Below are 24340 nucleotides of genomic sequence, written 5' to 3'. Positions count from 1 at the left end.
AACCCCTGACCACGTTTATTTCAGTCAATAAATAACCGGGTGACAGGAAAGCCATCTTGCAATTTTCCACATGGCCCAACTGGGAGGGATGAGAATTAAATAAAAAAAGTCACATGGTCATGCAGCTGCCTGTCCATCAAAGGTTGTGATCCCGGACCTGTGTGTGGCTGCCGTGTGGGTGCACACGTATGTAGCCAGGTTCGCACATGCATGTTCATGGGTGTGGCAGTCATGCGTGTGTGAGTTGGAACTGTGTACCAATTGACAGGAGCCTCGACCGCAAAGGCTTCTGGGATGTCTATTAGGCACACAGATGACGCATGACTGATAGGAGCACTTGCTGCAAAGGCTTCTAGGAAGTCCTCTTGGCGTTTCCATGATGACGTATGATTGACAGGAGCCCCAACTGCAAAGGCTTCTGGGAAGTCCGTTCAAAATGCTGATGACCCATGATTGACAGGAGCGCTCACTGCAAAGGTTCCTGGGAAGTCCAAGTGATGCTGACTCTGTCAATAACTTGCACTGGAGCTGGGGCCCTATGGGAACAATACATCTGTGAAGGTAATAGACACATGTCAATCAGAATGACATTCACATCTGACGACAGCTCTAAAAGAGTCAGGAGGTGTCACAGGGACTTCCAGTGTGCAGAAGTGAGTGGGTGGGACTTCCAGTGTCCGGACCGTCACTGACCGTGAGCGGGAGTGGGCGGGACTACTGCAGAAAACGTCACTCACCGTAAGCAGAAGTACGTGGACAGGATTTCTGGTGTCCAGAAATGCCACTCACCGTGAGCGGGAGTGGGCAGGACTTCCGGTGTCCGGAAAGGTCACTCACCACCGGCGGCCGTGAAGTGCAGGGCAGCTTTGGGGCCCCGCAGCCGCGTCGGCCCCCAGTGGCTCACAGCCTGCAGCTGCACGGTGTAGACGCTACTGGGGCGCAGGCGCTGCAGGGTCACTGAACTCTGGCGCTGCGGAATGGGGGGAGGTCCCTCAGATCCCAGGGGTCCCTCAGATTACATGAATCCCTCAGTGGGATCCGTCCGAATACTGGGATTCCTTAGAGATTCCTTAGATTACCTGGGATCCCAGTGATCTCAGGGATAAGATCACTGGGATCCCTCAGGTTACCGGGACCCCTGCGAGGGGGCCGCAGCCCCGCCCCCACCACGCTCACCCCGTCCACCGTCTTCCTCCGCCACTGCCCCTCGGTCGCGTGGCCCCAGGAGACCCTGTAGTGGTGCACAGGGACGTCGGGGTCCTCGGGGGGCTCCCAGATCACGGTGGCGGCCACGGTCCCGTCGGCGTCGCGCACGGTGGAGTTCAGCACACGCAGGTCGGCCGGGGCCGGTGGGGCCGACGGAGCTGCAACCCAGTGGAAAGGGGCCTGTGAGGCATGACAAAGCCACCCGGGGGCTGGTCTGAGCGTGGGCATGGGCCATGGAGCCATGGCCACAGGGACCGGATGTGGGGGAGCCACGCCATGGGAGCCACGGCCACAGAAGCCTCCGGTGGACCGGGTTTGGGGGCCCATGGCCCCCATGGGAGCCAGGGTCATGGAGCGGGCCACGGACAACAGGAGCTTCATGGACCAGGTGTGGGGAGCCACAGGGGCCGAGGCCACGGAGCCACGGCTGGGGAAGCCACAGCCACGGAGCCCCTGATCGACCAGGCATGGAGGAGCCTGGAGGGGTGGGGCCCTTCACTGACCTCTGGATGACTGGAAGTGCCTGCCAGGAGTGGTGAAGCCCCGGGTACCGTGCACGTTGACGGCGGCCACTCGGAACTGGTACCAGCGGCCGGGCCGGACATCGGGCAGCCAGACTCGCTGGTCTGTGGTCTGGAACAGGGGATACAGAAAATGGCCCAGATGTGAACCGGAAATTAAAAATGATGGATGGGGACCCAAGATGGCCACCAGGCCCCTCCCACCAATCTAAATATTTCAATAACTGACCTGGGCCACTGTCTCCCATGCAGTGGCCCCACGCTCACTGGGCGCCATCCCATAATTCCACCGGCGCTGCACCACGTACACCACGGGCTCCAGGGAAACGTTGAACCTGGACGACCACCGGACCTCCAGGGGCCCTGACCCCAGCTGCCTGAGCCGTAGCTGCCTCCGGGGTTTTAGGGGGACCCCTAGGGTGGAGGAGCCCGGGTCAGGGAGACCCCAGGGGACCCCTGGGAGTCACAGAGACCCCCAAGGACCCCTGAGACCCCTGGAGCTCACAGAGACCCCTGAGAACTCCTGGGACCCTCGGAGACCCCTAGGGATCCCTTAGAACCCCTGGGTCCCTTGCAGACCCCCAGAGACCCCTGGGAGTCAGAGAGACCCTCAGAGAACCCCAGGGACCCCCCAGAGACCCCCTGGGACCATCACAGACCCCTGGGAGTCACAGAGACCCCTGGAGACCCCTGAGACCCCTGGAGCTCACAGCAACCCCGCCCCGCCCCCACCGTGATTGACAGCCCTGCTGACCTCGGAAGGCCCCCCGGGGCGCCTGGCAGGTGCGCCCACAGCCGTTGGGGCAGCACTTCCGGCCCCCGGGGCACTCGGCATCGGCCTCACAGCTGACCACGCAGGCCGCGGCAAAGCCGCTGGCTTGGGTAGGGGCCGGACACGTCCCCTGCTTGGCCGCCAGCGCCGAGCGGACGAAGGTGCAGCTGCTCAGGCACTCGTGGCTCCACACAGGGAACAGCGGCTGGGGGGAGGGGAGAAAGACGGCGGGCCTTGAAACCGGCAGAGCTGGCCATGAGAGGCTTTGAAACCCGCAGTCAGCCGCTGGGGGGGGGGGGGGGCAGAAACCGACATACTCACCTCACAGAAACTCTGACATGGCTGTGTCTCCAGTTCCCCCGGGTGCTTGCAGGGCTCCAGACACTGTTGGGAGAGAAGAAGGAGGTTAATCAGATGGCAACAGGAGTCCATCTGGGGCTCAGCAGGTGCACCAGGAGTACCATCCGGGGCTCAGCAAGTGTACAGTGTCCCCAGAACTCCATCCGGGTCTCCAGCAGGTGCACGGGGTCCATAGCCTGCACCAGGAGCTCATCCGGGTCTCCAGCAGGTGCACGGGGCCATGAGCCTACACCAGGAGCTCCATCCGGGTCTCCAGCAGGTGCACAGATCCCCAAGTGCTCCATCCGGGTCTCCAGCAGGTTCACGGGACCCTGTCCCTGCAGCAGGAGCTCCATCCCAGTCTCCAGTAGGTGCACGGAGCCCCCAGGAGCTCCATCGGGTCTCTAGCAGGTACACAGGGCCCTGAGCCTGCACCAGGAGCTCCATCCGGGTCTCCAGCAGGTGCACGGGGTCCATAGCCTGCACCAGGAGCTCATCCGGGTCTCCAGCAGGTGCACGGGGCCATGAGCCTACACCAGGAGCTCCATCCTGGTCTCCAGCAGGAGCACGAGGCCCCTAGGAGCTCCATCCGGGTCTCCCAGCAGGTGCACAGATCCCCAAGAGCTCCATCCGGGTCTCCAGCAGGTTCACGGGACCCTGTCCCTGCAGCAGGAGCTCCATCCCAGTCTCCAGCAGGTGCACGGAGCCCCCAGGAGCTCCGTCGGGTCTCTAGCAGGTACACAGGGCCCTGAGCCTGCGCCAGGAACTCCATCTGGGTCTCCCAGGAGCCCCATCCTGGTCTCCAGCAGGTCCACGGGGTCCCCGGGGACTCCATTTGCGTCTTCAGCAGGTGCACGGGGTCCCCGAGTCAATGACAAGATGCTGGGCTGATCCCTGACATCGTACATTAGAATGTCTATCAATAACCTGGGCAACTGTGCACCTGCTCCCTGTGGAGTTCCCGTGTCCAACACGTGTGTTTCATACATGGATTGCATCCACGTCTAGGAATCCTACCGTCGAACACTGCTTGTCATTCTGGCACCAAACCAGGGAACCGTTGTTCTGCGAGGGGGAAGAAAAAAAAAAAAAAACAGGCACACATTCACACCCCCCATCCCCAGGCACAGCACCCCACAGTGATTTTTTTCCAAGGTTCAGGACCCCATTAAGTATTAACCAATAGACACACACATTCACATCCCCCAGGCACAGCACCCTACAGTGATTTTTTTCCTTTATTTTCTACCCGCCCCCCCATCTCCTTAGGACCCTAGGGGGGTTCTCAAGTCTCCTCTAGTCAGAGCCTCCCCATGCCCCTGGTCCCCAGCCCCCACAGAAAGGCCTGGAACCCTGGAGACTCTGGGGGCCCTGCGTGGGGGGCAGCGATGGCCGAGGCCCGGGCACTTTTTCAAAGCTGCTGCTGCCCAGGGGTCTCAGGGGTCGCTGGGGGTCTCTGTGGAGCCTTGGGGGTCTGGAGGAGCCCAGCAATAGCCTTTAGGGCAGATTTTCACCTCCAGTACACCTCTAAGGGGATACCAAGGGCCAATGCCAGGGCACTTTTGCAATGACGCCGGTTTACGGGAGTCTTGGGGATCCGTGGGGGTCCCTGAGGACCTGGAGGGTTCCAGGCGCAGGGGGAGCCCCGCAATCACGTCCTGGCCTGATTTCCATGTCGGGATCCCCCCCTTGGTGAAAGCCAGGTCTTCTCTAGGGGGACACCAAGGCCGACGCCCGGGCACCTTTGCAACACCGCCGGTTTACTGAGACCCATGGGGATCTCCGGGGATCCGTGGGGGTCTCGGAGGTCTGTGGGCGTCTGGGGGCACCAGGGGAACCGCGAGACCGAGTCCTGGCCGATTTCTGCCTCTGGAATCCCCTGGTTGGGGGCCAGGGCTCCTCTGAGGGGGACACAGATGGCCGACGCCAGGACACTTTTGCAACGCCGCTGGTTTAAGGAAACCCGCGGGGGTCCCTGAGGGTTTCTGGGTTCCGTGGGGGTCTGGGGCGCTGGGGGAGTCCCGCGATCGCGTCCCGGGAGGATTTTCGCGTTGGGAATCCCCTGGTTGGGGGCTGAGACTCCTCTGAGATGACACAGATGGCCGACGGCCGACACCCGGGCACTTTTGCAACGCCGCTGGTTGAAGAAGACCCGCGGGGGTCCCTGGGGTTCTGGGGGCGCTGGAGGAGCCCCGAGATCGAGTCCCGAGCGCATTTTCGCGTCTGGAAGCCTCCAGGTTGGGGGCCGGGGCTCCTCTAAGGGGACACCGACGGCCGACGGCCGGGCACGTTTGGAACGCCGCTGGTAGAAAGACCCGCGGGGGTCCCTGGGGGTCTGGGGGCGCCGGGGGAGCCCCGCGATCGCGTTCCGGGCGGATTTCCGCGTCGCGCACCCCCCTGGCGGGGCCCCGCGTACCTGCAACAGCCGCAGACTCAGGCACCGGGCCGCGCAGCGCGAGCCCTGGACGCCCCCGGCCTGCAGCGACCCCGCGCCTACCGCCCCGGGACCCGCGCCGGCGGCCAGCACCGCATACATCGCCAGCACCGCGCTGGCAGCCATGATGGGCACGGTAGTCCGTCTGCGCTGGGGGCGGGCCCGCGCCAGGGCGCCGGGACATTGGCTGGAGGGGCTGTCAATCTAATTCCTGGGCGGGACCAGCGTAAGGTCCGCAGCATTGACTGGAGATACTTGAATGACATCAGGGGCGGGAAAAGAATACAGGGGCCAAGGCATTGGCCAGAGGGGCTTGAGTGACAGCCAAAGGCGGGACAAACGCGCAGGGGCATTGTCTGGAGAAGCTTGATTGACAGGCAGGGGCGGGCGCCGGGAGTGTGAGTGACAGACGGCTGTGCCATTGGCTGGAGGGACTTGAGTGACAGGGAAGAGGTGGGGACAGTGCGCAGGCCCCGGGGTATCGGTCGGAGGGGCTGGACGGGTCAGGGGGCGGGCGCAGCGGCTGGGAGTGACTGACGGCTACACTATCGCCTGAAGGGGCTTGAGTGACAGTTCTGGAGGCGGGCGCTGGGAGTGTGAGTGACAGGCAGCTGTGCCATTGGCTGCAGAGATTTGAGTGACAGGTTCGGGGGCGGGGCCGGCGCCCAGAGGAGGCCGCGCCATTGGATGCAGGGACTAAATTAATTTAAATTCTTCCCAAGCTATTCAAAACAATTGAAAGGGTGGCAATCCTCCCAAACTGCTTCTACAAAGCCTGCATTATCCTAATACTTAACCTGGAAACTATATGCAACAAAGAGAACTATAGAACAATTTCTTTCATGAACGTAGACACAAAACTCCTCAACAAAATATTAGCTAGTCGAATCCAGCAACACATCACAAAGATAATGCACCCTGACCCCATGGGATTTGTCCCCGGAAGGCAGCGATAGTTCAATATTCACAAATCAATCAATGTGATAAACCACATTCACAAATAATAAGAATAAAAATCATATGATAATATCAATAGTTTCAGAGAAAGCGTCTGATAAAATACAACATCTTTTATGATTGAAAACCTCAAGAACAATGGGTATAGAAGGAACCTTTTTCAGCACAATCAAGGCAGCATAAGACAAACCCATGGCAAGCATCCTATTGAATGGAGAAAAACTGTCAACATCCCACCCCCCAGAACTGACACCAGAAAAGGATGTCGACTCTTTTTTTTTTTTTTTTTTTGCAGGCAGAGTAAGTGAGAGAGACAGAGAGACAGAGAGAAAGGTCTTCCTTTCCTTGGTTCACCCCCCAGTGGCCACTGTGGCCAGTGCACCGCGCTGATCTGAAGCCAGGAGCAGGTGCTTCTCCTGGTCTCCCATGCAGGTGCAGGGCCCAAGCACTTGGGCCATCCTCCACTGCACTCCCGGGCCACAATAGAGAGCTGGACTGGAAGAAGAGCAACCAGGACAGAATCTGGTGCCCCAACCGGGACTAGAACCCAGGGAGCCAGAGCTGCACGTGGGGGATTAGCCTAGTGAGCCACTGCGCCGGCCTTCACTATTGTTATTTAATATAGTTCTGGAGGTTTTAATTAGAGCCATCAGACAAGAAAAAAAATCAAAGGGGTAGAAATTAGAAAAGAGGAACTCAAGTTATTCTTATTTTATTCTTATTTGCAGATGACATGATCCTATACTTAGAAGATCCAAAAATCTTCACTCAGACTATTGGAACTCATAAAAGAGCTGGTAAAGCGGTGCTATATGAAATCAACACAGAAAAATCAAGAGCCTTTGTATGCACAGACAATGCCATGGCTGAAAAAGAACTTATGAGATCAGTGCCATTCACAGTAGCTCCATAAAGAATCAAATTTATCAAATATCTTGGAATAAACTTAACCAAGGAATTCAAAGATTACTATGATGAAAATTATAAAACACTAAAGAAAGAAATAGAAGAAGACATTAAAAATGGAAAAATCTCCCATATTCATGGATTGGAAGAATCAACATCACCAAAATATCCATACTTACAAAATCAATTTAGAGATTCAATAAGATATCAATCAAAATTTCAATGACATTCTTTTCAGATCCAGAAAAAAATGATGCTAGAATTCATATGGAAACACAAGAGAACCTGGATAGCTAAAGCAATCTTGTACAACAAAAACAAAGCTAGAGACCTCACAATTCTAGATTTCAAAACAAACTACAGGATAATCAATATAGCCTGGTACTGGGAGAAAAACAGAAGTATAGATTAATGGGACAGAATAGAAACTCCCAAATTCAATCCATGTGTCTACAGAAAGCTGTGATGTTATTAGGTTTAATAAAATAGCAAAATCAATCCATGTACAGGGACAGTCTCTTTAACAAATGATGCTGGAAAAACTGGACCTCCAAGTGCAGAAGTAGGAAATTGGACTCCTAATTTATGCCCTACACAAAAATCCACTCAAAATGGATAAAGGAATTAAATCTATGACCCAATATCATCAAATTATTATTGAACAGTGAGTAAACTCTGCAAATCATTGGCATAGGCAAAGACTTCTTGGATAGACCCCAGAAGCACAGGCAATCTAAACCAAAATCAACAAATAGGATTAATCTAGCTGAAAAGCTTCTGCTCTGCAAAGGAGTACTCAGCAAAATGAAGAGGCAGTTGACAGAATGGGAGAAAATATTTGCAAACTGTGCAACTGATAAAGGGTAACATCCAGATTATATAAAGAGCTCAAGGAATTCAACAACAACACAATAAACAATCCAATAAAGAAATGGGCAAGGAACATACACAGGTGTTTTTCAAGAGAGGAAATTTATATGGGAAAGAGACACTTGGGAAAATGCTCAGGTTCACAACCATCAGGGAAATGCAAATCAAAAGCACAATGAAGTTGGTCTCACTCCAGTTAGAATGCCTCTCATACAGAAAACAATAATCAACAAATGCTGGCAAGGATGTGGCAAAAAAGGTACTCTGATCCACTGCTCATGGGAATGTAAACTGGTGCAACCACTGTGGAAGACAGTATGGAGATAACTCAGAAACCTGAGTATAGACCTTCCGTATTATCCTGCCATTTCATGCCTGAAATTTAACCAAATCAAAAGATTAGTACATGAAAGAGATACCTGTACCCCCAAGTTCATTGCAGACCAATTTACAATAGCTAAGATGTGGAATCAACCCAGCTGTCCATATACATATATTGTATATATGCACTATGGAGTACTACTCAGCTGTAAAAGCAAACAAAAAAATGAAATCCTTTATTTTGCAACAAGATGATCACCACTTAGACCATTATACTTAGTGAAATGTGCAAGTCCCCCCAAAAAAGAAATTCCATATGTTTTCCCTGATCTGATTCAACTAACAGAATACCTGAAATGTAATGTATTCAAGCAAGATAGTCATTTGGAGAATGGGTGATTGTTTATAGCCCTGGTTTCTTCCATTTATGAACAATCTTCAGTTTTGCTTTATTTTGTTTTGTTTTCTTTATCTTTACACTATTTGCTGAAATACTCTACTTAGAGTAAGGCTAACTATAAGATCACTAGGTGAATTGATAATAGGTCATCATAAAAAGGCCATAGTCAAGGTGGAAGTTCTCTCCTCCCTTCAGAGAAAGGTACCTCCTTCTTTGATGGCCCATTCTTTCCACTGGGATCTCACTCACAGAGATCTTTAATTTAGGTGTTTGTTGTTGTTGTTGTTGTTGTTGTTGTTTTGCCTGAGTGTCTTGGCTTTTCATGCCTAAAATACTCCCATGGGCTCTTCAGCCAGATACGAATGCATCAAGGTCCGATTCTGAGGCCAGAGTGCTGTTTAGGACATCTGCCATTCTATGAGTCTGCTGTGTATCCCGCTTCCCATGTTGGATCGTTCTCTCCCTTTTTTATTCTATCAGTTAGTATTAGCAGACACTAGTCTTGTTTGTGTGATCCCTTTGACTCTTAGGCCTATCATTATGATCAATTGTGAACTGAAATTGATCACTTGGACTAGTGAGGTGGCATTGGTACATGCCACCTTGATGGGATTGAATTGGAATCCCCTGTCACATTTCTAACTCCACCACTTGAGACAAGTCAGATTGAGCATGTCCCAAATTGTAGATCCCCACTCTCTCTTATTCCCACTCTTATATTTAACAGAGATCACTTTTCAGTTAAATTTCAATACTTAAGAATAATTGTGTGTTAATTACATGGCTCAACCAATGGTATTAAGTAGAACAAACAAAAATACTAAAAGGGATATAGTATTAAGTTGTAGATCAACAGTGATGATAAGGGCTGATCAAGTCATTGTTTCTCATAGTGTCCATTTCACTTTATCAGGTTTCCTTTTTGATGCTCAGTTAGTTGTCACCAATCAGGGCAAACATATGATATTTGTCCCTTTGGGACTGGCTTAATTCACTCAGCATGATGTTTTCCAGGTTCCTCCATTTTGTTTCAAATGACCAGATTTCATTGTTTTTGATGGCTGTATAGTATTCAATAGAGTACATGTCCCATTTCTTTATCCAGTCTACTGCTGATGGGCATTTGGGTTGATTCCAGGTCTTAGCTATTGTGAATTGAGCTCCAATAAACATTAAGGTGCAGGCAGCTTTTGTGTTTGCTCATTTAATTTCCTTTGGGTAAATTCCAAGGAGTGGGATGGCTGGGTTGTATGGTAGGGTTATATTCAGGTTTCTGAGGAATCTCCAGACTGACTTCCATAGTGGCTTAACCAGTTTGTATTCCCACCAACAGTGGGTTAGTGCCCCTTTTTCACCACAGAGGTAGTTTTATAATATCACAAAGATCATTGTAACAACACAAAAGTTATTCATGACATCACAATTTATTACTATACCACAGTGGTAGGTTTATGACACCACAATTATTTTAACAGCTTTGCGATTAATTATGACCTCGCAATAGTAGTCTTCTAGTCATTGTTTTTGTGATCACAATGATGGTGTATGGCATCACAATTGATTTTGACTTCATTATGCTTGTTTATAATGTTGTAGTGTTTTTTTAAAGATTTATTTTATTTATTTGACAGAGAGTCACAGAGAGAGGTAGAGTGAGAGATCTTCCATCTGCTGGTTCACTCTCCAGATAGCCGCAATGGCCAGAGCTGAGCTGATCTGAAGCCAGGAGCAGGGAGTTCCTTCCTATCTCCCACGTGGTTGCAGGGGCCCAAGGACTTGGGCCATCTTCCACTGCTATCCAAGGCCATAGCAGAGAGCTGGATTGCAAGAGGAGCAGGTAGGACTAGAAACGGCACCCATATGGGATGCTGTGTGCTTCAGGCCAGGGCTTTAACTCACTGCACCACAGCACCGGCCCCTATAATGTTTTTTATGATTTCATAAATGATTGTGACATCACAATGATAGTTTTATGGCACAATCATGATTTATAACATCTCAGCTGATTTTTCAACCTCACAATTGATTAATAAATAAGAATGGTGACTTGATTTTATGTCATAATACTGGTTTATAAAATCATGATGGGGGCTGGCGCCACTGCTCAATAGGCTAATCCTCTGCCTGTGACGCTGGCACACCAGGTTCTAGTCCCAGTCAGGGCACTGGATTCTGTCCCGGTTGCCCCTCTTCCAGGCCAGCTCTCTGCTGTGGACCTGGAGTGCAATGGAGGATGGCCCAAGTGCTTGGGCCCTGCACCCGCATGGGAAACCAGGAGAAGCACCTGGTTCCTGGCTTCAGATCAGCACGATGCGCCGGCTGCAGTGCGCCAGCCACAGCAGCCATTGGAGGGTGAACCAACGACAAAGGAAGACCTTTCTCTCTCTGTCTCTCTCACTGTCCACTCTGCCTGTCAAAAAAAAAAAAATCACAGTGGGTCTTATGACATCACAATAGAATATAACATAATAATAGTGGCTTATGCCATTACAATTGATTATGACTTGCAAATCTACTACAAATTGTGGTTTATGATACACTGATTTTTTTTTAATTTCATACTTGATTTTGAAATCACTGTGATCATTTATGCCATCACAATAGATTTTAACTTCACAGTGGTGTTTATGACATCACAATTGATTATGACATTATAGTGTTAGGCTTATGATATCACAATGGCAGTTTGTTACATCTCAATAAATTATGAGATCAAAAGTGTCCTGCATCACAAATTATTATGACATAACAATGGTAGTTTTATGATATCACATTGCATTTTTATGACATCACAACAGACTTTGAAATAACAATTATTTTATGATGTCAAAATTGATTTTATTTTAAAACCAATGGTAATTTATGAGATGGCAACTGGTTATGATACAACTATGATAGCTGTTTGATATCAAAATGATTTTATCACATCACAATTAACCATGAAGTCACAGTGGTGGTTTATGACAGCATAATAGGTTATAGTGTAACAATTTTAATGAGTCCATGATTGATTTGACACTACAATTTATATATATATGAGATCATAGTACTGCTTTATGGCATCACAATGATTGTTGTGACATCATAATTGATTGTGATGTCCCCATGATAGCTTTATTATATCACAATGTTTTTATGATATAATGTTAGTTTATTTATTTATTTATTTATTTATTTATTTTGCCAGGCAGAGTTAGACAGTGAGAGAGAGAGACAGAGTTATAGACACTGAGAGAGAAACAGAGAAAGATCTTCCTTCCATTGGTTCACTCCCCTAATGGCCGCTACGGCTGGCGCTGCACTGATCCAAAGCCAAGAGCTGGGTACTTCCTCCTGGTCTCCCATGCAGGTGCAGGGACCCAAACACTTGGGCCATCCTCCACTGCCCTCACAGGCCACAGCAGAGAGCTGGACTGGAAGAAAAGCAACCAGGATTAGTACCGGGAGCCCCAACCCAGGACTAGAACCCAGGGTGCTGTTGCCTCAGGTGGAGGATTAGCCAAGTAAGTCATGGAGCTGGCTATAATGTTGGTTTATGAAACCACACTGGTTTTTATAATATGACTGATGTTAGCATCCTATTGGTGGTTTATGACATCATAATTGATTACAACATTAAATTAACCTTATAGTGTTTGGAGGAGGCACACCACATGGTACACGGTCATCATATTTTTAAAGGAAAATCACCTTTAAAAGTACTTTTAGAAATATGCAAAAACATACAAATAGGGCTGCTAAATCTTAATGCATATTTTAGAATGAGAATCATGTCTTTTCCCTCTTTAAAGTGCCATATGGGGAATGGCATCTTGTAACCCAGAGCCACTTTGTTTCAAGTCCAAGGTAAAAGGACTGTTATGGAATGAAAGTCTGCACAATGCCTTGGAGCAGTTAAAATCTGCTATATGCAACTCAGGCTATAAAGCACTCAAGACTTGGTAGCTTTTCTGCATTTGAGTCCCCATCCCATTTCTAATGAAAATTAACATTTACAGAGTGCATTTACATACACTATAATATAGGAGTGATGTCCCTTTGGCAGAAGGTAAAATTGTACATTCCTTTGCTATTTTTTGGTTCCAACTTGATAATATCTTATGATTTAAGTTATAGAGTACTCAGCTAAAATATTTCTTCATAAATAGTTACAAAACCTGCCAACACACAAATGGGAAAATATTTTTTATTCAAATAAATGACACCTGAATGTCACACAACACAGGAAACAATGCTTAGAGACCAGAAGAGAGTGGGCAGTGAACTACTTAGCTGAAGACAAAAGACTACCCTTCCCCAGGACCACAGTGCACAAAAAGAAAAATCTCAAACAACAGTACCTCAAAGCAAAATAAAGGTCTGAGGATGAAGCCAGCTCACTTGCAATCCTGTTAAAGAATGAGAGTCATCATTTAGGTTCAACGTACTGGAAAGCATTTGCTAGCACAGAATGCTATATTCGTAGAATTTGCTAAGAATTCAACCACAGATGCCAAAGGCATTCACCTTGCTTTTCTGGAACCATTTCTAACATTGGGATCAGGAAATCTGTGAACTGTGCAGCATCTTCATGGTGCCAGCCATACCCTTCCACAAGTACATCAAACAGGCTCCAGGGCTTCAGCCTGGTGAAGTGCCACAGTTCTCCATGCATGCTGTACTCCAAATGTCAGCAGGTGTACTGTAACCTGTGCCTATCAAAACCTCTATGGACCTATACTACCATGTCTAGATGTCTTCTACGAAGTGTTTATACACCCAACAAGCATTTCCTAGATTAACAACTTTCCAAGGATCCAGCTTTCCAAGGATCCAGAGGTTCACCAACAAGTCAGCTGCCTGAGTTTTTGTTTTTGGCAAATCCCCAGTACTGGACGCTGAAACAGTCCTGTTTCTGTCATGGGATGGACTGCTTTCCTCTTGCTTGGCCAGTGGTGATACCTCTGTCAGGACAGAGCCACAGACCACAGGTTCTTAGTACCTTGAGAACAGCTAAGTAGAAAACTCGGGAAGCTGTGACTCGGGAATTTTGTATCACCCATTTGGCAATTCACCATTGAACTGTTTGTGAGAGCTGCTATATGTGCATATGTGTAATCGCTTTCTGCATTTGGCTTATCAGGGTTATACTCCTTGAGATTTGGGCAGTCATCTTCATCACCTTCCTCCTCCTCCAGCTGCTGCTCCAGTGAGAGGGTCCATTCTCTATACAGTTGGTTTTCAGGGACTCTATCCATGTGGGATCTAGGTTTGCAAGTTCCTGTTTGACATCTTCATCTTTCTCAATGTTTCCTTTTTTGGTGTCTTCTTTCTTGCCTTGGTCCTCAGCTTTACCACTGTCCTTCGCGGTCTCCTCCTCAGTGGCCTCCTCCAATTCTGCCACTTTTAGTTGCACTTCTGGGTGGTATTCACTATCTTGCTCATTGGAAGATACAGCTGAGGTGATGTTTTCTTCTATTATTTTCCTTTCAGCTCTGTGCTCCAATTCTTCTATCTCCTGCAGGCGTTTCTCCAATAATTCTGCCTGCCTCTCCTGCTTCTTTTTAAGCTTTTTCTTTTTGTTTTTAGTTATTTTTCCTATAGGTTTTTGCTGTGGAGACGTACTTACTGTAGACCCTGAAGGAGGAGGAGTATCTGCTTTCTGCCATTCAGTGGACTCGGCAGCCATTCTTCTCACATAGGAATCATCCACACACATCAGTATGTTTTTCGGCTTTATGTCAGTGTGAATGATCTTGCATTTACTGTGCAGATAAACTAACCCTTGAAGGACCTGTCAAATGATACTCTTCACACAGCACACTGGGAGGCCTTGATAGTTGGACTTGCTGATCTACTCAAGGAGATGGTGGCCAAGCACTTCAAATACTATGCAGATATGCATTCCATTCATTCCTGAAATCTTTAAGTCCTTGATGAGCTGGGCCACCATGTCTGTGGGTCACTGAAAATACTTTCTCAAACACATTTGAACAATTTTATTTCACTCAAAGCTGTTTCTGTATAATGCTGGGCACCTTTCACAACTTTCATAACAATAGATCTTTTCCCCTGCGTATCCCAACACAACCACACAGTAGAGAAGTGCCTCCATCCAGGCTTCCTAATAACATGAGAGCAGCCATTGAAGAGGTCTCCAATTTTCACTGAATGATAGGCACCTTTTCATCAGTCCTTGGGGTCCTCTTGCTTCTCATCCTCTGATCCCAGGATCTCTTCCTCTGACTCTGGGGGTGTGGGGTCTGGCAGATGTGGGGAAGGTGCTGGCGGTGGCAGCTAAGCTAAGAGTAGAGTACTCATTTCTGCATGTCTCCCAGGTACAGAGCTTGTGCACATGAAGAATTTCCAATGAACTTTTCAATGCCTTTCTTCACCCTCTTGCCAGCATCCTTTAGCATGATCTTTAGGAAAGAACCTCAGTTGAAGACAGTGAGTTCTGTAAGCACAATGCCTGGAAGATGGAGGGAACACTGGCTTCATTGGAAGAAGCGTTTCTCATTCTGACTTCAGGAAACCATGTTTCCATTTAAGTATGTCTCTCCTTTTTAGGCTAAAATGTTAGTCCAGAACTCTGAAGAGACCAGGAAAGTATTGAAAACAAATATCAGGTTACAGCTTTCTCTCCCAACCAGAAAATAAAGCAAAGAGAGTAAAGATGCTTGGCTTTGTCAATTTATGGATACCTTGCCAGTAAAATAGGGCAAAAAGAAGTGAATTCACAGAGTTTAGGCCATTTTATTCATTTTTATTTGATTTCTTCTTCATTACTATTTCTTTTATTATTTTTTAAAATTTTATTTAAGCTACAGAAATTTGATGTATTTAATATATACAGATTTAGGAACATAGTGATAGTTCCTTCATTCCCACCCATGCTCCAACTGTTCTTCCTCCTACCTCTAACATTCCCAATCTTAATTTTTACAAAGATCTGCTTTCTTTTTTTTTTAACAGGCAGAGTGGACAGTGAGAGAGAGAGAGACAGAGAGAAAGGTCTTCCATTGCTGTTGGTTCACCCTCCAATGGCCACCACGGCCGGTGCGCTGCAGCCAGCGCACCACGCTGATCTGAAGGCAGGAGCCAGGTGCTTCTCCTGGTCTCCCATGGGGTGCAGGGCCCAAGCACTTGGGCCATCCTCCACTGCACTCCCTGGCCACAGCAGAGAGCTGGCCTGGAAGAGGGGCAACCGGGACAGAATCCGTTGCCCCGACCAGGACTAGAACCCCGTGTGCCGGCGCTGCAAGGTGGAGGATTAGCCTGTTGAGCCGCGGCGCCAGGCTACTTTCAATTTACTTAATTACCATAAGGTTAACCCTACTCTAAGTAAAAGAGTTTAACAAATAGTATGAAGAAAAAAACACTTCCTCAACAGAAGAGACCAGGACTGTAAACAATCATCAAATCTGAAAATGTCAATTTCAGTTCTATACATTACCATTTAGGTACTCTATTAGCTACCCTTGATCATGGAATATATGATATCTTTCTTTTGGGGGCTGGCTTATTTCACTAAGTATAATGGTTTCTAGTTGCATCCATTTTATTGCAAAGACAGGATTTCATTTGTTTGCAGCTGAGTAGTACTCCATTAGTGTATATATACCACAGTTTCTTTATCCAGTCTTCAGTTGATGGACATATGTTAGCTATTATGAATTGAGCTGCAATGAACTTGGGGGTATAATTAGCTCTTTCAAATGATGATTTCTTTCTTTTGCTTTGGATAATTCTCAGGAGTGGGATGGACAGAGCAAATGGTAGGTCTCTGTTCAGATTTCTATATCTCCATATGGTCTTCTACAGTGGCTGCATCAATTTACATTAACACCAGCAGTGAATTAGGATACCTTTTCTTCACATCCACAGAAGCATTTGATGTTATTGATTTCTGTAAAGGAGTCATTCTAATTGGGGTGAGTTGAAACTGCATTGTCATTTTGATTTGCATTTCCATAATGGCTAGTGATCTTGAACATTTTTTCAAGTATCTGTTGGCCATTTGGTATTCGCTCTTGAAAAATACCTGTTCAAGTCCTTTGCCCATTTCATAACTGGATTCTTTGTTTTGTTTTTGTAGAATTTCTTGAACTACTTATAGATTCTGGATATTAACCCTTTATCAGATACATAGTTTACTAATATTTCTCCCATTCTGTCAGTTGTCTCTTCACTTTGCTGCTTCTTTTGCAGTGCAGAAGCATCTCAGCTTGATGCAATCCCATTTCTCAATTTCAAGTTTGCTTGCCTATGCTTCTGGGATCTTTTCCAAGAAGTCTTTGCCTATAAAAATGTTGAGCAGAATTTTTCCAATATTCTCTAGTGATTTGATGGTATTGGGTCATAGATTTAGATGTTTGATCCATTTTCACTGGATTTTTTTTGACAGGCAGAGTGGACAGTGAGAGAGACAGAGAGAAAGGTCTTCCTTTTCCGTTGGTTCACCCCACAATGGCCGCTGTGACTGGTATGCTGTGGCCAGTGTACCAGGCTGATCCAAAGCCAGGAGCCAGGTGCTTCTCCTGGTCTCCCATGGGGTGCAGGGCCCAAGCACTTGGGCCATCCTCCACTGCCTTCCCAGGCCACAGCAGAGAGCTAGACTGGAAGAGGGGCAACCGGGACATAATCTCGTGCCCCAACCGGGACTAGAACCTGGTGTGCTGGCACCGCAGGTGGAGGATTAGCCTATTGAGCCACAGCACCGGATTTCAGTGGATTTTTATGTAAGATGTCAGGTAAGGATTGTATTTCTTATTTCTGCATGTGGTAATCCAGTTTTCCTGGCCTCATTTGTTGAATAGACTGCGCTTGCTCCAGGGATTGATTTTAGGTCCATTGTCAAATTTAAGTTGGTTGTAGATGCATGGACCAGTTTCTGGAGTTTCTATTCTGTTCCATTGGTCTACACATCTATGTTTATGCCAGAACCAGGTTGTTTTGAATATAACTTCCCTGTAGCATGTCTTGAAATCTGGTATTGTGAGGCCTCCCGCTTTGTTTCTATCATAATATATTGCTTTAGCTATTCAGGGTCTCTTGTGTTGGTATATGAATTTCAGCATCATTTTTTTCTAGATCTGAAAAGAATGTTATTCGTATATTGATAGGGATCACATGGAATCTGTGAATTGTTTTCAGTAGTATGGACATTTTGATGATAGTGATTCTTCCGATCCATTAATATAGATGATTTTTTTCCATTAGAGAACTTTGACATCTTTGGCTAAATTTACTACAAGGTATTTAATTATTTTTGTAGCTATTGTGAATGGGATTGATTTTAAAAGTTCTCTCTCAGGCACGGTATTGTCTGTGTATACAAAGGCTATTGATTTTTGTATGTTCGCTTTATATCCTGCCATTTTACATAACTCTTTCATGGGTTCCAATAGTCTCTTACTAGAGTCTTTTGGTTCCCCAATATATTGTAGTATGCCTTCTACACGTACAGATAATTTGAATTACTCCTTTATAATTTTTATCCCTTTGGTTTCTTTTTCTTGTCTAGTAGCTCTGGCTCAAACATCCAGGCTATACATAGAATCATATCATCTACAATAGGAATAGTTTGAATTGTTTCTTTTCAATTTCTACACTTTTGACTTATTTTTCTTACCTATTGGCTCTCACTAAAATTCAAGGACTATATTGTGTAGCAGTTTTGAGAGTGGAAGTTCTTGTCTGGTTGTGGATTTTAGTGGTGATGCTCCCAAATTTTTTCTATTCAATAAGATCCTGGAAGAGGATTTGCCTATACCCAATTTGCTTAAGGTTTTCATCCTGAAAGGGTGTTGTATTTTATCAACTGCTTTCTCTGCATCTATTGAGATTATCATATGGTTTTTGTTTTTCAGTTTATTAATGTGATGAATCACATTGATTGGTTTGTGAAATGTTGAATCATCCATGCATACCAAGGATAATTCCCACTTGGTCCAGTGAATCATCTTTTATGTGTGTTATTGGATTCAATTTGCTACTCTATTGCTGAGGATTTTTGCAACTATGTTCAGCAGGGGTATAGGTCTGTAGTTCTCTATCTGTGTTGTATCTTTTTCAGATTTAGGAATTAATGTGATTCTGGCTGCATAGAAAGAATTTGGGAAGATTCTGTTCCTTTCAGTTGCTTTGAACAGCTTGAGAAGAATTGGAATTAGTTTTTCTTTAAATGTCTGGTAGAATTCAGCAGTGAAGCCATCTGGTCCTGGGCTTTTATTTGCTGGGAGTGTCTCTATTACTGATTCAGTCTCCATCTTGGTTTTTGGTCTGGTTAGGTTTTCTATATATTCATGACTCAATTTTGGCAGACTATTTGTCTAGTAATCTACCCATTTTGTTCTGAGTTTCCCAATTTGTTGACATGCAGCTCTTTGTTCTAATTCCTGATGAATTATCTGTGGTATCTGTTGTTTCACTTCATTTTTCATCTCTAAATTTATTAATTTGAGTCTTCTCCCTCTTTTTTTGGTTGGTTTGGTAAAAAGTGTATCACTTATATTTACCGTTTTAAAAAAAGCTCTGTTTTTCCACTGGTGATCAATATTGATTTTTGCTTCAGTATTTTTATTTATTCTCTAATGTTTATTATTTCTTTAATTCTATTAATTTGAGTTTGGTTTATTATTTTTTTTCTAGGTCTTTGAGATGCATCAATAGCTCATATATTTGGTACCTTTTGAATTTCTTCATGTAGGGACCAATTGCTATAAACTTTCCTCCTAACATTGCTTCTGTTGTATCCCATATGTTTGATATGAGGTATTGTCTTCATTTGTGGGATGAAAAGTTCTGTAGATATCAGTTAGGTCAAGTTGGTCCATAATGCTCACTAACTCTTGTTTCTTTGTTGACTTTCTGTTTAGATCATCTATTGATGAAAGTGGGGTACTGAGGTCCCCCATTGCTGTTATATTAATGTCTATGCTTCCCTATAAGTTAACTAACATTTAATTTAAATATCCAAAATTCTGTAATTAGGTACATATACATTTATTATAGTCACACCTTCCTGTGAGTTGATACCTTAATGATTATGCCATGCCCTTCTTTGTCTTTTTAAACAGTTTTTGTGTTAAGTTTATTTTGTCTGATAATATTATGGCAATACCTGACCTTTTATGCTTTCTGATAGCATGGGATGTCTTTTGAATCTTTTCACTTCCATCTGTGTGTATCTTTGTTGGTGAGATCTGTTTCTTGTAGGCAGAAAATAGATGGGTCATGTTTTTCAATTCATTCAGCTTTTCTGTGTCCTGTAACTGGATTTTTGAGGCTATCTACTTTCTCTTTTTTTAGATTTATTTATTTATTTGAAAGTCAGTGTTACATAGAAAGAGGAGAGGCAGAGAGAGAGAGAGAGAGAGAGAGAGAGAGGTCTTTCATCTGATGGTTCACTCCCCAATTGGCCACAATGGCTGGAGCTGCACTGATCCAAAGCCAGGAGCTAGGAGGTTCTTCCAGGTCTCCCACACGGGTGCAGGGGCCCAAGGACTTGGGCTATCTTCCACTGCTTTCCCAGGCCATTGCAGAGAGCTGGATCAGAAGTGGAGCTGCTGGGTCTTGAACTGGTGCCCATAGGGGATGCCGCTACTTCAGGCAAGGGCATTAACCTGCTGCACCACAGAGCCAGTCCCATGAGGCCATTTACTTTAGATATTACTATTAATAAATAATGACTTGGCCCTGCCATTTTTTTGCAAAATATTCCTATTATTTATATGGATTTCTTTTGTAATTTTACTGGCAGGTTTTTTGCCTTCACTGCACAATGATTGTCCAGAAGGCCAGTTATACCCTGCACCCTCTCATGCAGCCACAGAGTCCCACAGCTTCAGCACACAAGGCTCCCACAGTTGCTGAATGCAGAGGTTCTGCTCTGCCCTGCCAGTCTGTTCAGTCCACAGAGAGCCAGATGTTCCCTGAATCAGCTGTCCATGGGCTTGAGACCCAGAGCTTGTGGTGTGTTGGAAGACTGGGGGAACCTTGCAGTCCTACATGGGTACTCAGCCCCCTATCTATCCTCCCAGCCAGGCTCAAAGTCAGTGGGGCCACATACTTTTCCATCTGCTGGAATCTCTGGATCACATGCATGCATAAGTGCCACACATGGCCCTCTCTCCACCACCATCACCAGTACTGCTGAGAAGATGGCGCCCTGCCTGAGCCAGTTGCTGTGCTTGCATGCAAGGCCTACCACAGCTGCTTCCCAAGCCCCAAATGGCACCTGCCCTCCCCCAACTGGGTGCTGCTGTGGAAAGGATGGGGTGAGAGAAACATGCCCCCTTTTTCCCACTGAATCCATGAGTATCCATTAGCCCCTAAGGCTGCAGATGGACTCACATCATGGTCTCCCTCCAACTATATCACCAAGGGCTGCTGCAGTTTGGTCTCACCTCTGTCTCTAAGCTGCTAACTGCTCTGGCTTTCAGATGCTTAGTGTATTGTGTCCATGTTCATGCTGCACATCTGCACCTTCCACACAGGTCTACAGCATTCCTCTTCCTTCAATAGAATTCCCACTGGGGTTTTCTCTCAATTCTCCCCTTAGAGTTCACTTCCTACATTTCTTATTATTTTCTCTAGCCTAGTGCAGAACATTTTTCCTTATTCCACCATCTTAGAATCCATTTTCAAAATTTGATGATAAAACTCTCTTTTTCTGCCTTTTCTGTTACAGAACTTTGAGAATATTTTTAGCTAAATCATGCTGCAATGAGTTGGGAGCACAGGCCAGTATCTTATGACACTACTGCTTGGGAGATGCCATCCTTACAAGCCCTTCACAAGCTGCTTCTCAGGCTACAGACTAGCACCAGACCTATGGATGCTCAGGTACCTTGTTTGGAAGGGCTTAGCATTTGCACATATCCTGTACACATACTCCCATATACTTTAATCAGCTCTAAATTATTATAGTGCAATGTGAATGCTTTATAAACAGTCATTATGCTCTACTATTTATGGAATAATAACCAAAACACGATGTTTTTATGTTTTTGATCTGTGGTTGGTTGACTCCTAGAAGGCAAACCCACAGACTGGGGTGCTGACTGAGCCTTCTAAGAGGTGGATGATGGAATTCATTTAGATTGTGATCTAGGGCCTACACCTGGCCAATAGTCAATTAGAAAAACACTCAACTCCATCGCTACTGACTCCACTCACCTGTCACCAACACAACACTGCTTCCCTTCCCCTGCCTTGTTTCATCCTTACAGCTGCCTCTGAAGACAGATGGGAAAATCTGGCACAGCAGGGGAGGGTGATGAACACTATCCTGTTATTCTTTTGGTCAAGACAAGATTTCTTATAGGGGAGGATTTTTAGCCTAGCAGTTAAGATGCTCACATCAGAGTGTTTGGGTTCAATTTCCTTCTTTCTGCTAATAAAACCCCTGGGGGCAGCAGGTGATGGTTTAAATATTTGGGTCCCTTCCATCCACATGGGAGCCCTGGATTGAATTCCTGGATCCTAATTCCAGCCAGACCCAAACACAGCTTCAGCCAATCTGTACACTTGGAGATTAAGCAAGCTGGTGGAAGCCTCTCCAAGTGTCTCTGTCTCCATGCACCACCACCCCAAATAAATGAATTTTGAAAAAAAAATTCTTGGAAAAAATAAAGACTTTTTTCTAAGACCAGATGATGTTGACATTTTATGCCAAGGCTGTGAGTAGGGCTATTATTGGACTTCTGGCTCTAACCACAGGCTTGTGGCTAACCATGACATCACCAGGGGTCTTGTGCCTAGCAAATTGGACCCTGGCCCACTTAAATTTTTATGACAATTCTTTGCTTTAAATCCAGCAGGCATCTTCCAGTGCCATCACTTTTGTGTGTCTTCTGTGTCCTGGACATTTCCCTAAGTACCCATGCTAACTCTTCTCCTATCAAGTCTCTTCTGTGTACTATCTCCAGAATCTTCATTTCTGATATTTTTTTTCTTTTCTTTTCTTTTTGACAGGCAGAGTGGACAGTGAGAGAGAGAGACAGAGAGAAAGGTCTTCCTTTGCCGTTGATTCACCCTCCAATGGCTGCTGCGGCTGGCGCACTGCACTGATCTGAAGGCAGGAGCCAGGTGCTTCTCCTGATCTCCCATGGGGTGCAGGGCCCAAGCACTTGGGCCATCCTCCACTGCACTCCCTGGCCACAGCAGAGAGCTGGCCTGAAAGAGGGGCAACCGGGACAAAATCCAGAGCCCCAACAGGGACTAGAACCCGGTGTGCTGGTGCCACAAGGCAGAGGATTAGCCTATTGAGCCGTGGCACCAGCCTCTCTGCTTGTTTTGACCAGATAGTGATCTGGCCAAGAGTTGTGCACAGACTTCAATATTAGAGGCTTGATTCATGAACAAACATCCATGTACCCATGAAAGTGGAAAGATAAGATTTATTTACAAAGACTCTCATCCATTAGATACAACCACAGCACTGGAATAAAGCATCATGGGCAACACATGTAGCATTTGGAAAGCAATCAGTTCCACCCCACCTTCATTTGTTTTAATTCTTACTTTTATATCCTTATGTAATTCCTTACCTGACCTTAACCACTCTGCCTGTCCAAAAAAAAAAAAAAAAAAAAAGCAGAGAGCAGGATTGGAAATGCAGCAGCCCCAGGACTGCAACCAGTGCCCATATGGGATGCTGACACTGGAGGTGGTGGCTTTTACCCACTACAACACAGCACCACCCAAGATCCTTAATTTAATATTAACCCTCCACTAACCTTTAAGATCAGAGAGGTTCATTGCATAGGACAGACATAACTTTGAGCTAAACATTTTAAAATTTTATTTGTTTATTTAAGTAGCAGAGTTATAGACAGAGAGAGGGAAAGAGAGAAATGTCTTTCATCCACTGGTTCATTCCCCAAATGGCTACAATGGATGGAGCAGAGCCAATCTGAAGCTAGGAGCCAGGTGCTTCTTTTGGGTCTCCCACATGGGTGCATGGGCTGAAGTGCTTGAGCCATCCTCTACTGTCTTCCCAGGCCATAAGCAGAGATCTGGATTGAAAGAGGAGCACCCAAGACTTGAACCAGCAGCCGTATGGGATGCTGGTGCTGCAGTTGGATGCATATATATATATACATATATATATTCATTTTGGTGTATGGATAAACATTACAAAAAATAACAAGTTTAACAAAAAGAATTAAAGAATTAAAGATTGAAAAGAAATTTTTTTTCAGTAGGTGATTTAAAAAAGGAAATCATACCAATGAGAATTATTGTCATTAATAACTAAGGGTGAAATATCTTAGTTTTTTGGCAATTATGTGAGTTCTAACTTATAATTAATTTAATTGCTATTAGCTGAAGGCAGATACCAGAGAAGCATTCCATAATATATTTGCAAGGGATCATAATGAAACATTAAATATTACAAAGGGGTGAGGATTTAGAGGTCCAGGAAATGACACCATCTACCTAATCAGGGGAGGTATAAAAAGATTCTTGCCAGTGGAGAATTTCAAGGTGCAGCAGACACCCAACAAAAGGAACTACTTTACCTTGATCCTTTGCTTTCTTTTGTTATTACTTATAAAAAACTATTGAGGAGATATTTTATATAGCACAGAAAAGTTAGTATTAGGATACAATGTAAAACACATAGA

General features: G+C 45.9%; 1 protein-coding gene and 1 pseudogene across 19 annotated transcripts in view; both read right to left on the bottom strand.

Annotated features, from left to right (window-relative positions):
- Position 1: 1 nt before the first annotated feature.
- ANOS1 (anosmin 1) overlaps positions 2-24340 on the bottom strand; it is a 131664-nt gene continuing 107325 nt past the window's right edge. Inside the window, exons 1-9 of one of the 19 annotated variants that reach the window (XR_011378732.2) lie at positions 5255-5434; positions 3856-3903; positions 2821-2883; positions 2482-2704; positions 1957-2141; positions 1710-1839; positions 1177-1364; positions 738-970; positions 2-553 (exon numbers count right to left, since the gene is read on the bottom strand). Coding sequence is in view for 9 of the 19 variants with exons in the window: in XM_051833694.3 (XP_051689654.2) it covers positions 830-970; positions 1177-1364; positions 1710-1839; positions 1957-2141; positions 2482-2704; positions 2821-2883; positions 2961-3194 (1164 nt within the window). In the remaining 10 variants the exon portion in view is untranslated. Of the gene's footprint in view, positions 971-1176; positions 1365-1709; positions 1840-1956; positions 2142-2481; positions 2705-2820; positions 2884-2960; positions 3904-5254; positions 5435-24340 lie in introns of those variants that run through there. The other 18 variants (XR_016222255.1, XR_011378740.2, XR_007914603.3 and 15 more) reach the window with 18 other exon arrangements.
- LOC149128632 (SRSF protein kinase 2 pseudogene) lies at positions 13198-14850 on the bottom strand (annotated as a pseudogene).

This window comes from Oryctolagus cuniculus, chromosome 1 (assembly GCF_051225735.1).
Source record: "Oryctolagus cuniculus isolate XC-2025 breed Fujian yellow rabbit chromosome 1, ASM5122573v1, whole genome shotgun sequence".
NCBI lineage: Eukaryota > Metazoa > Chordata > Mammalia > Lagomorpha > Leporidae > Oryctolagus > Oryctolagus cuniculus.
The sequence above is the reverse complement of the archived record's forward strand: the minus strand, read 5'-3'. Positions and strand labels throughout refer to the sequence as shown.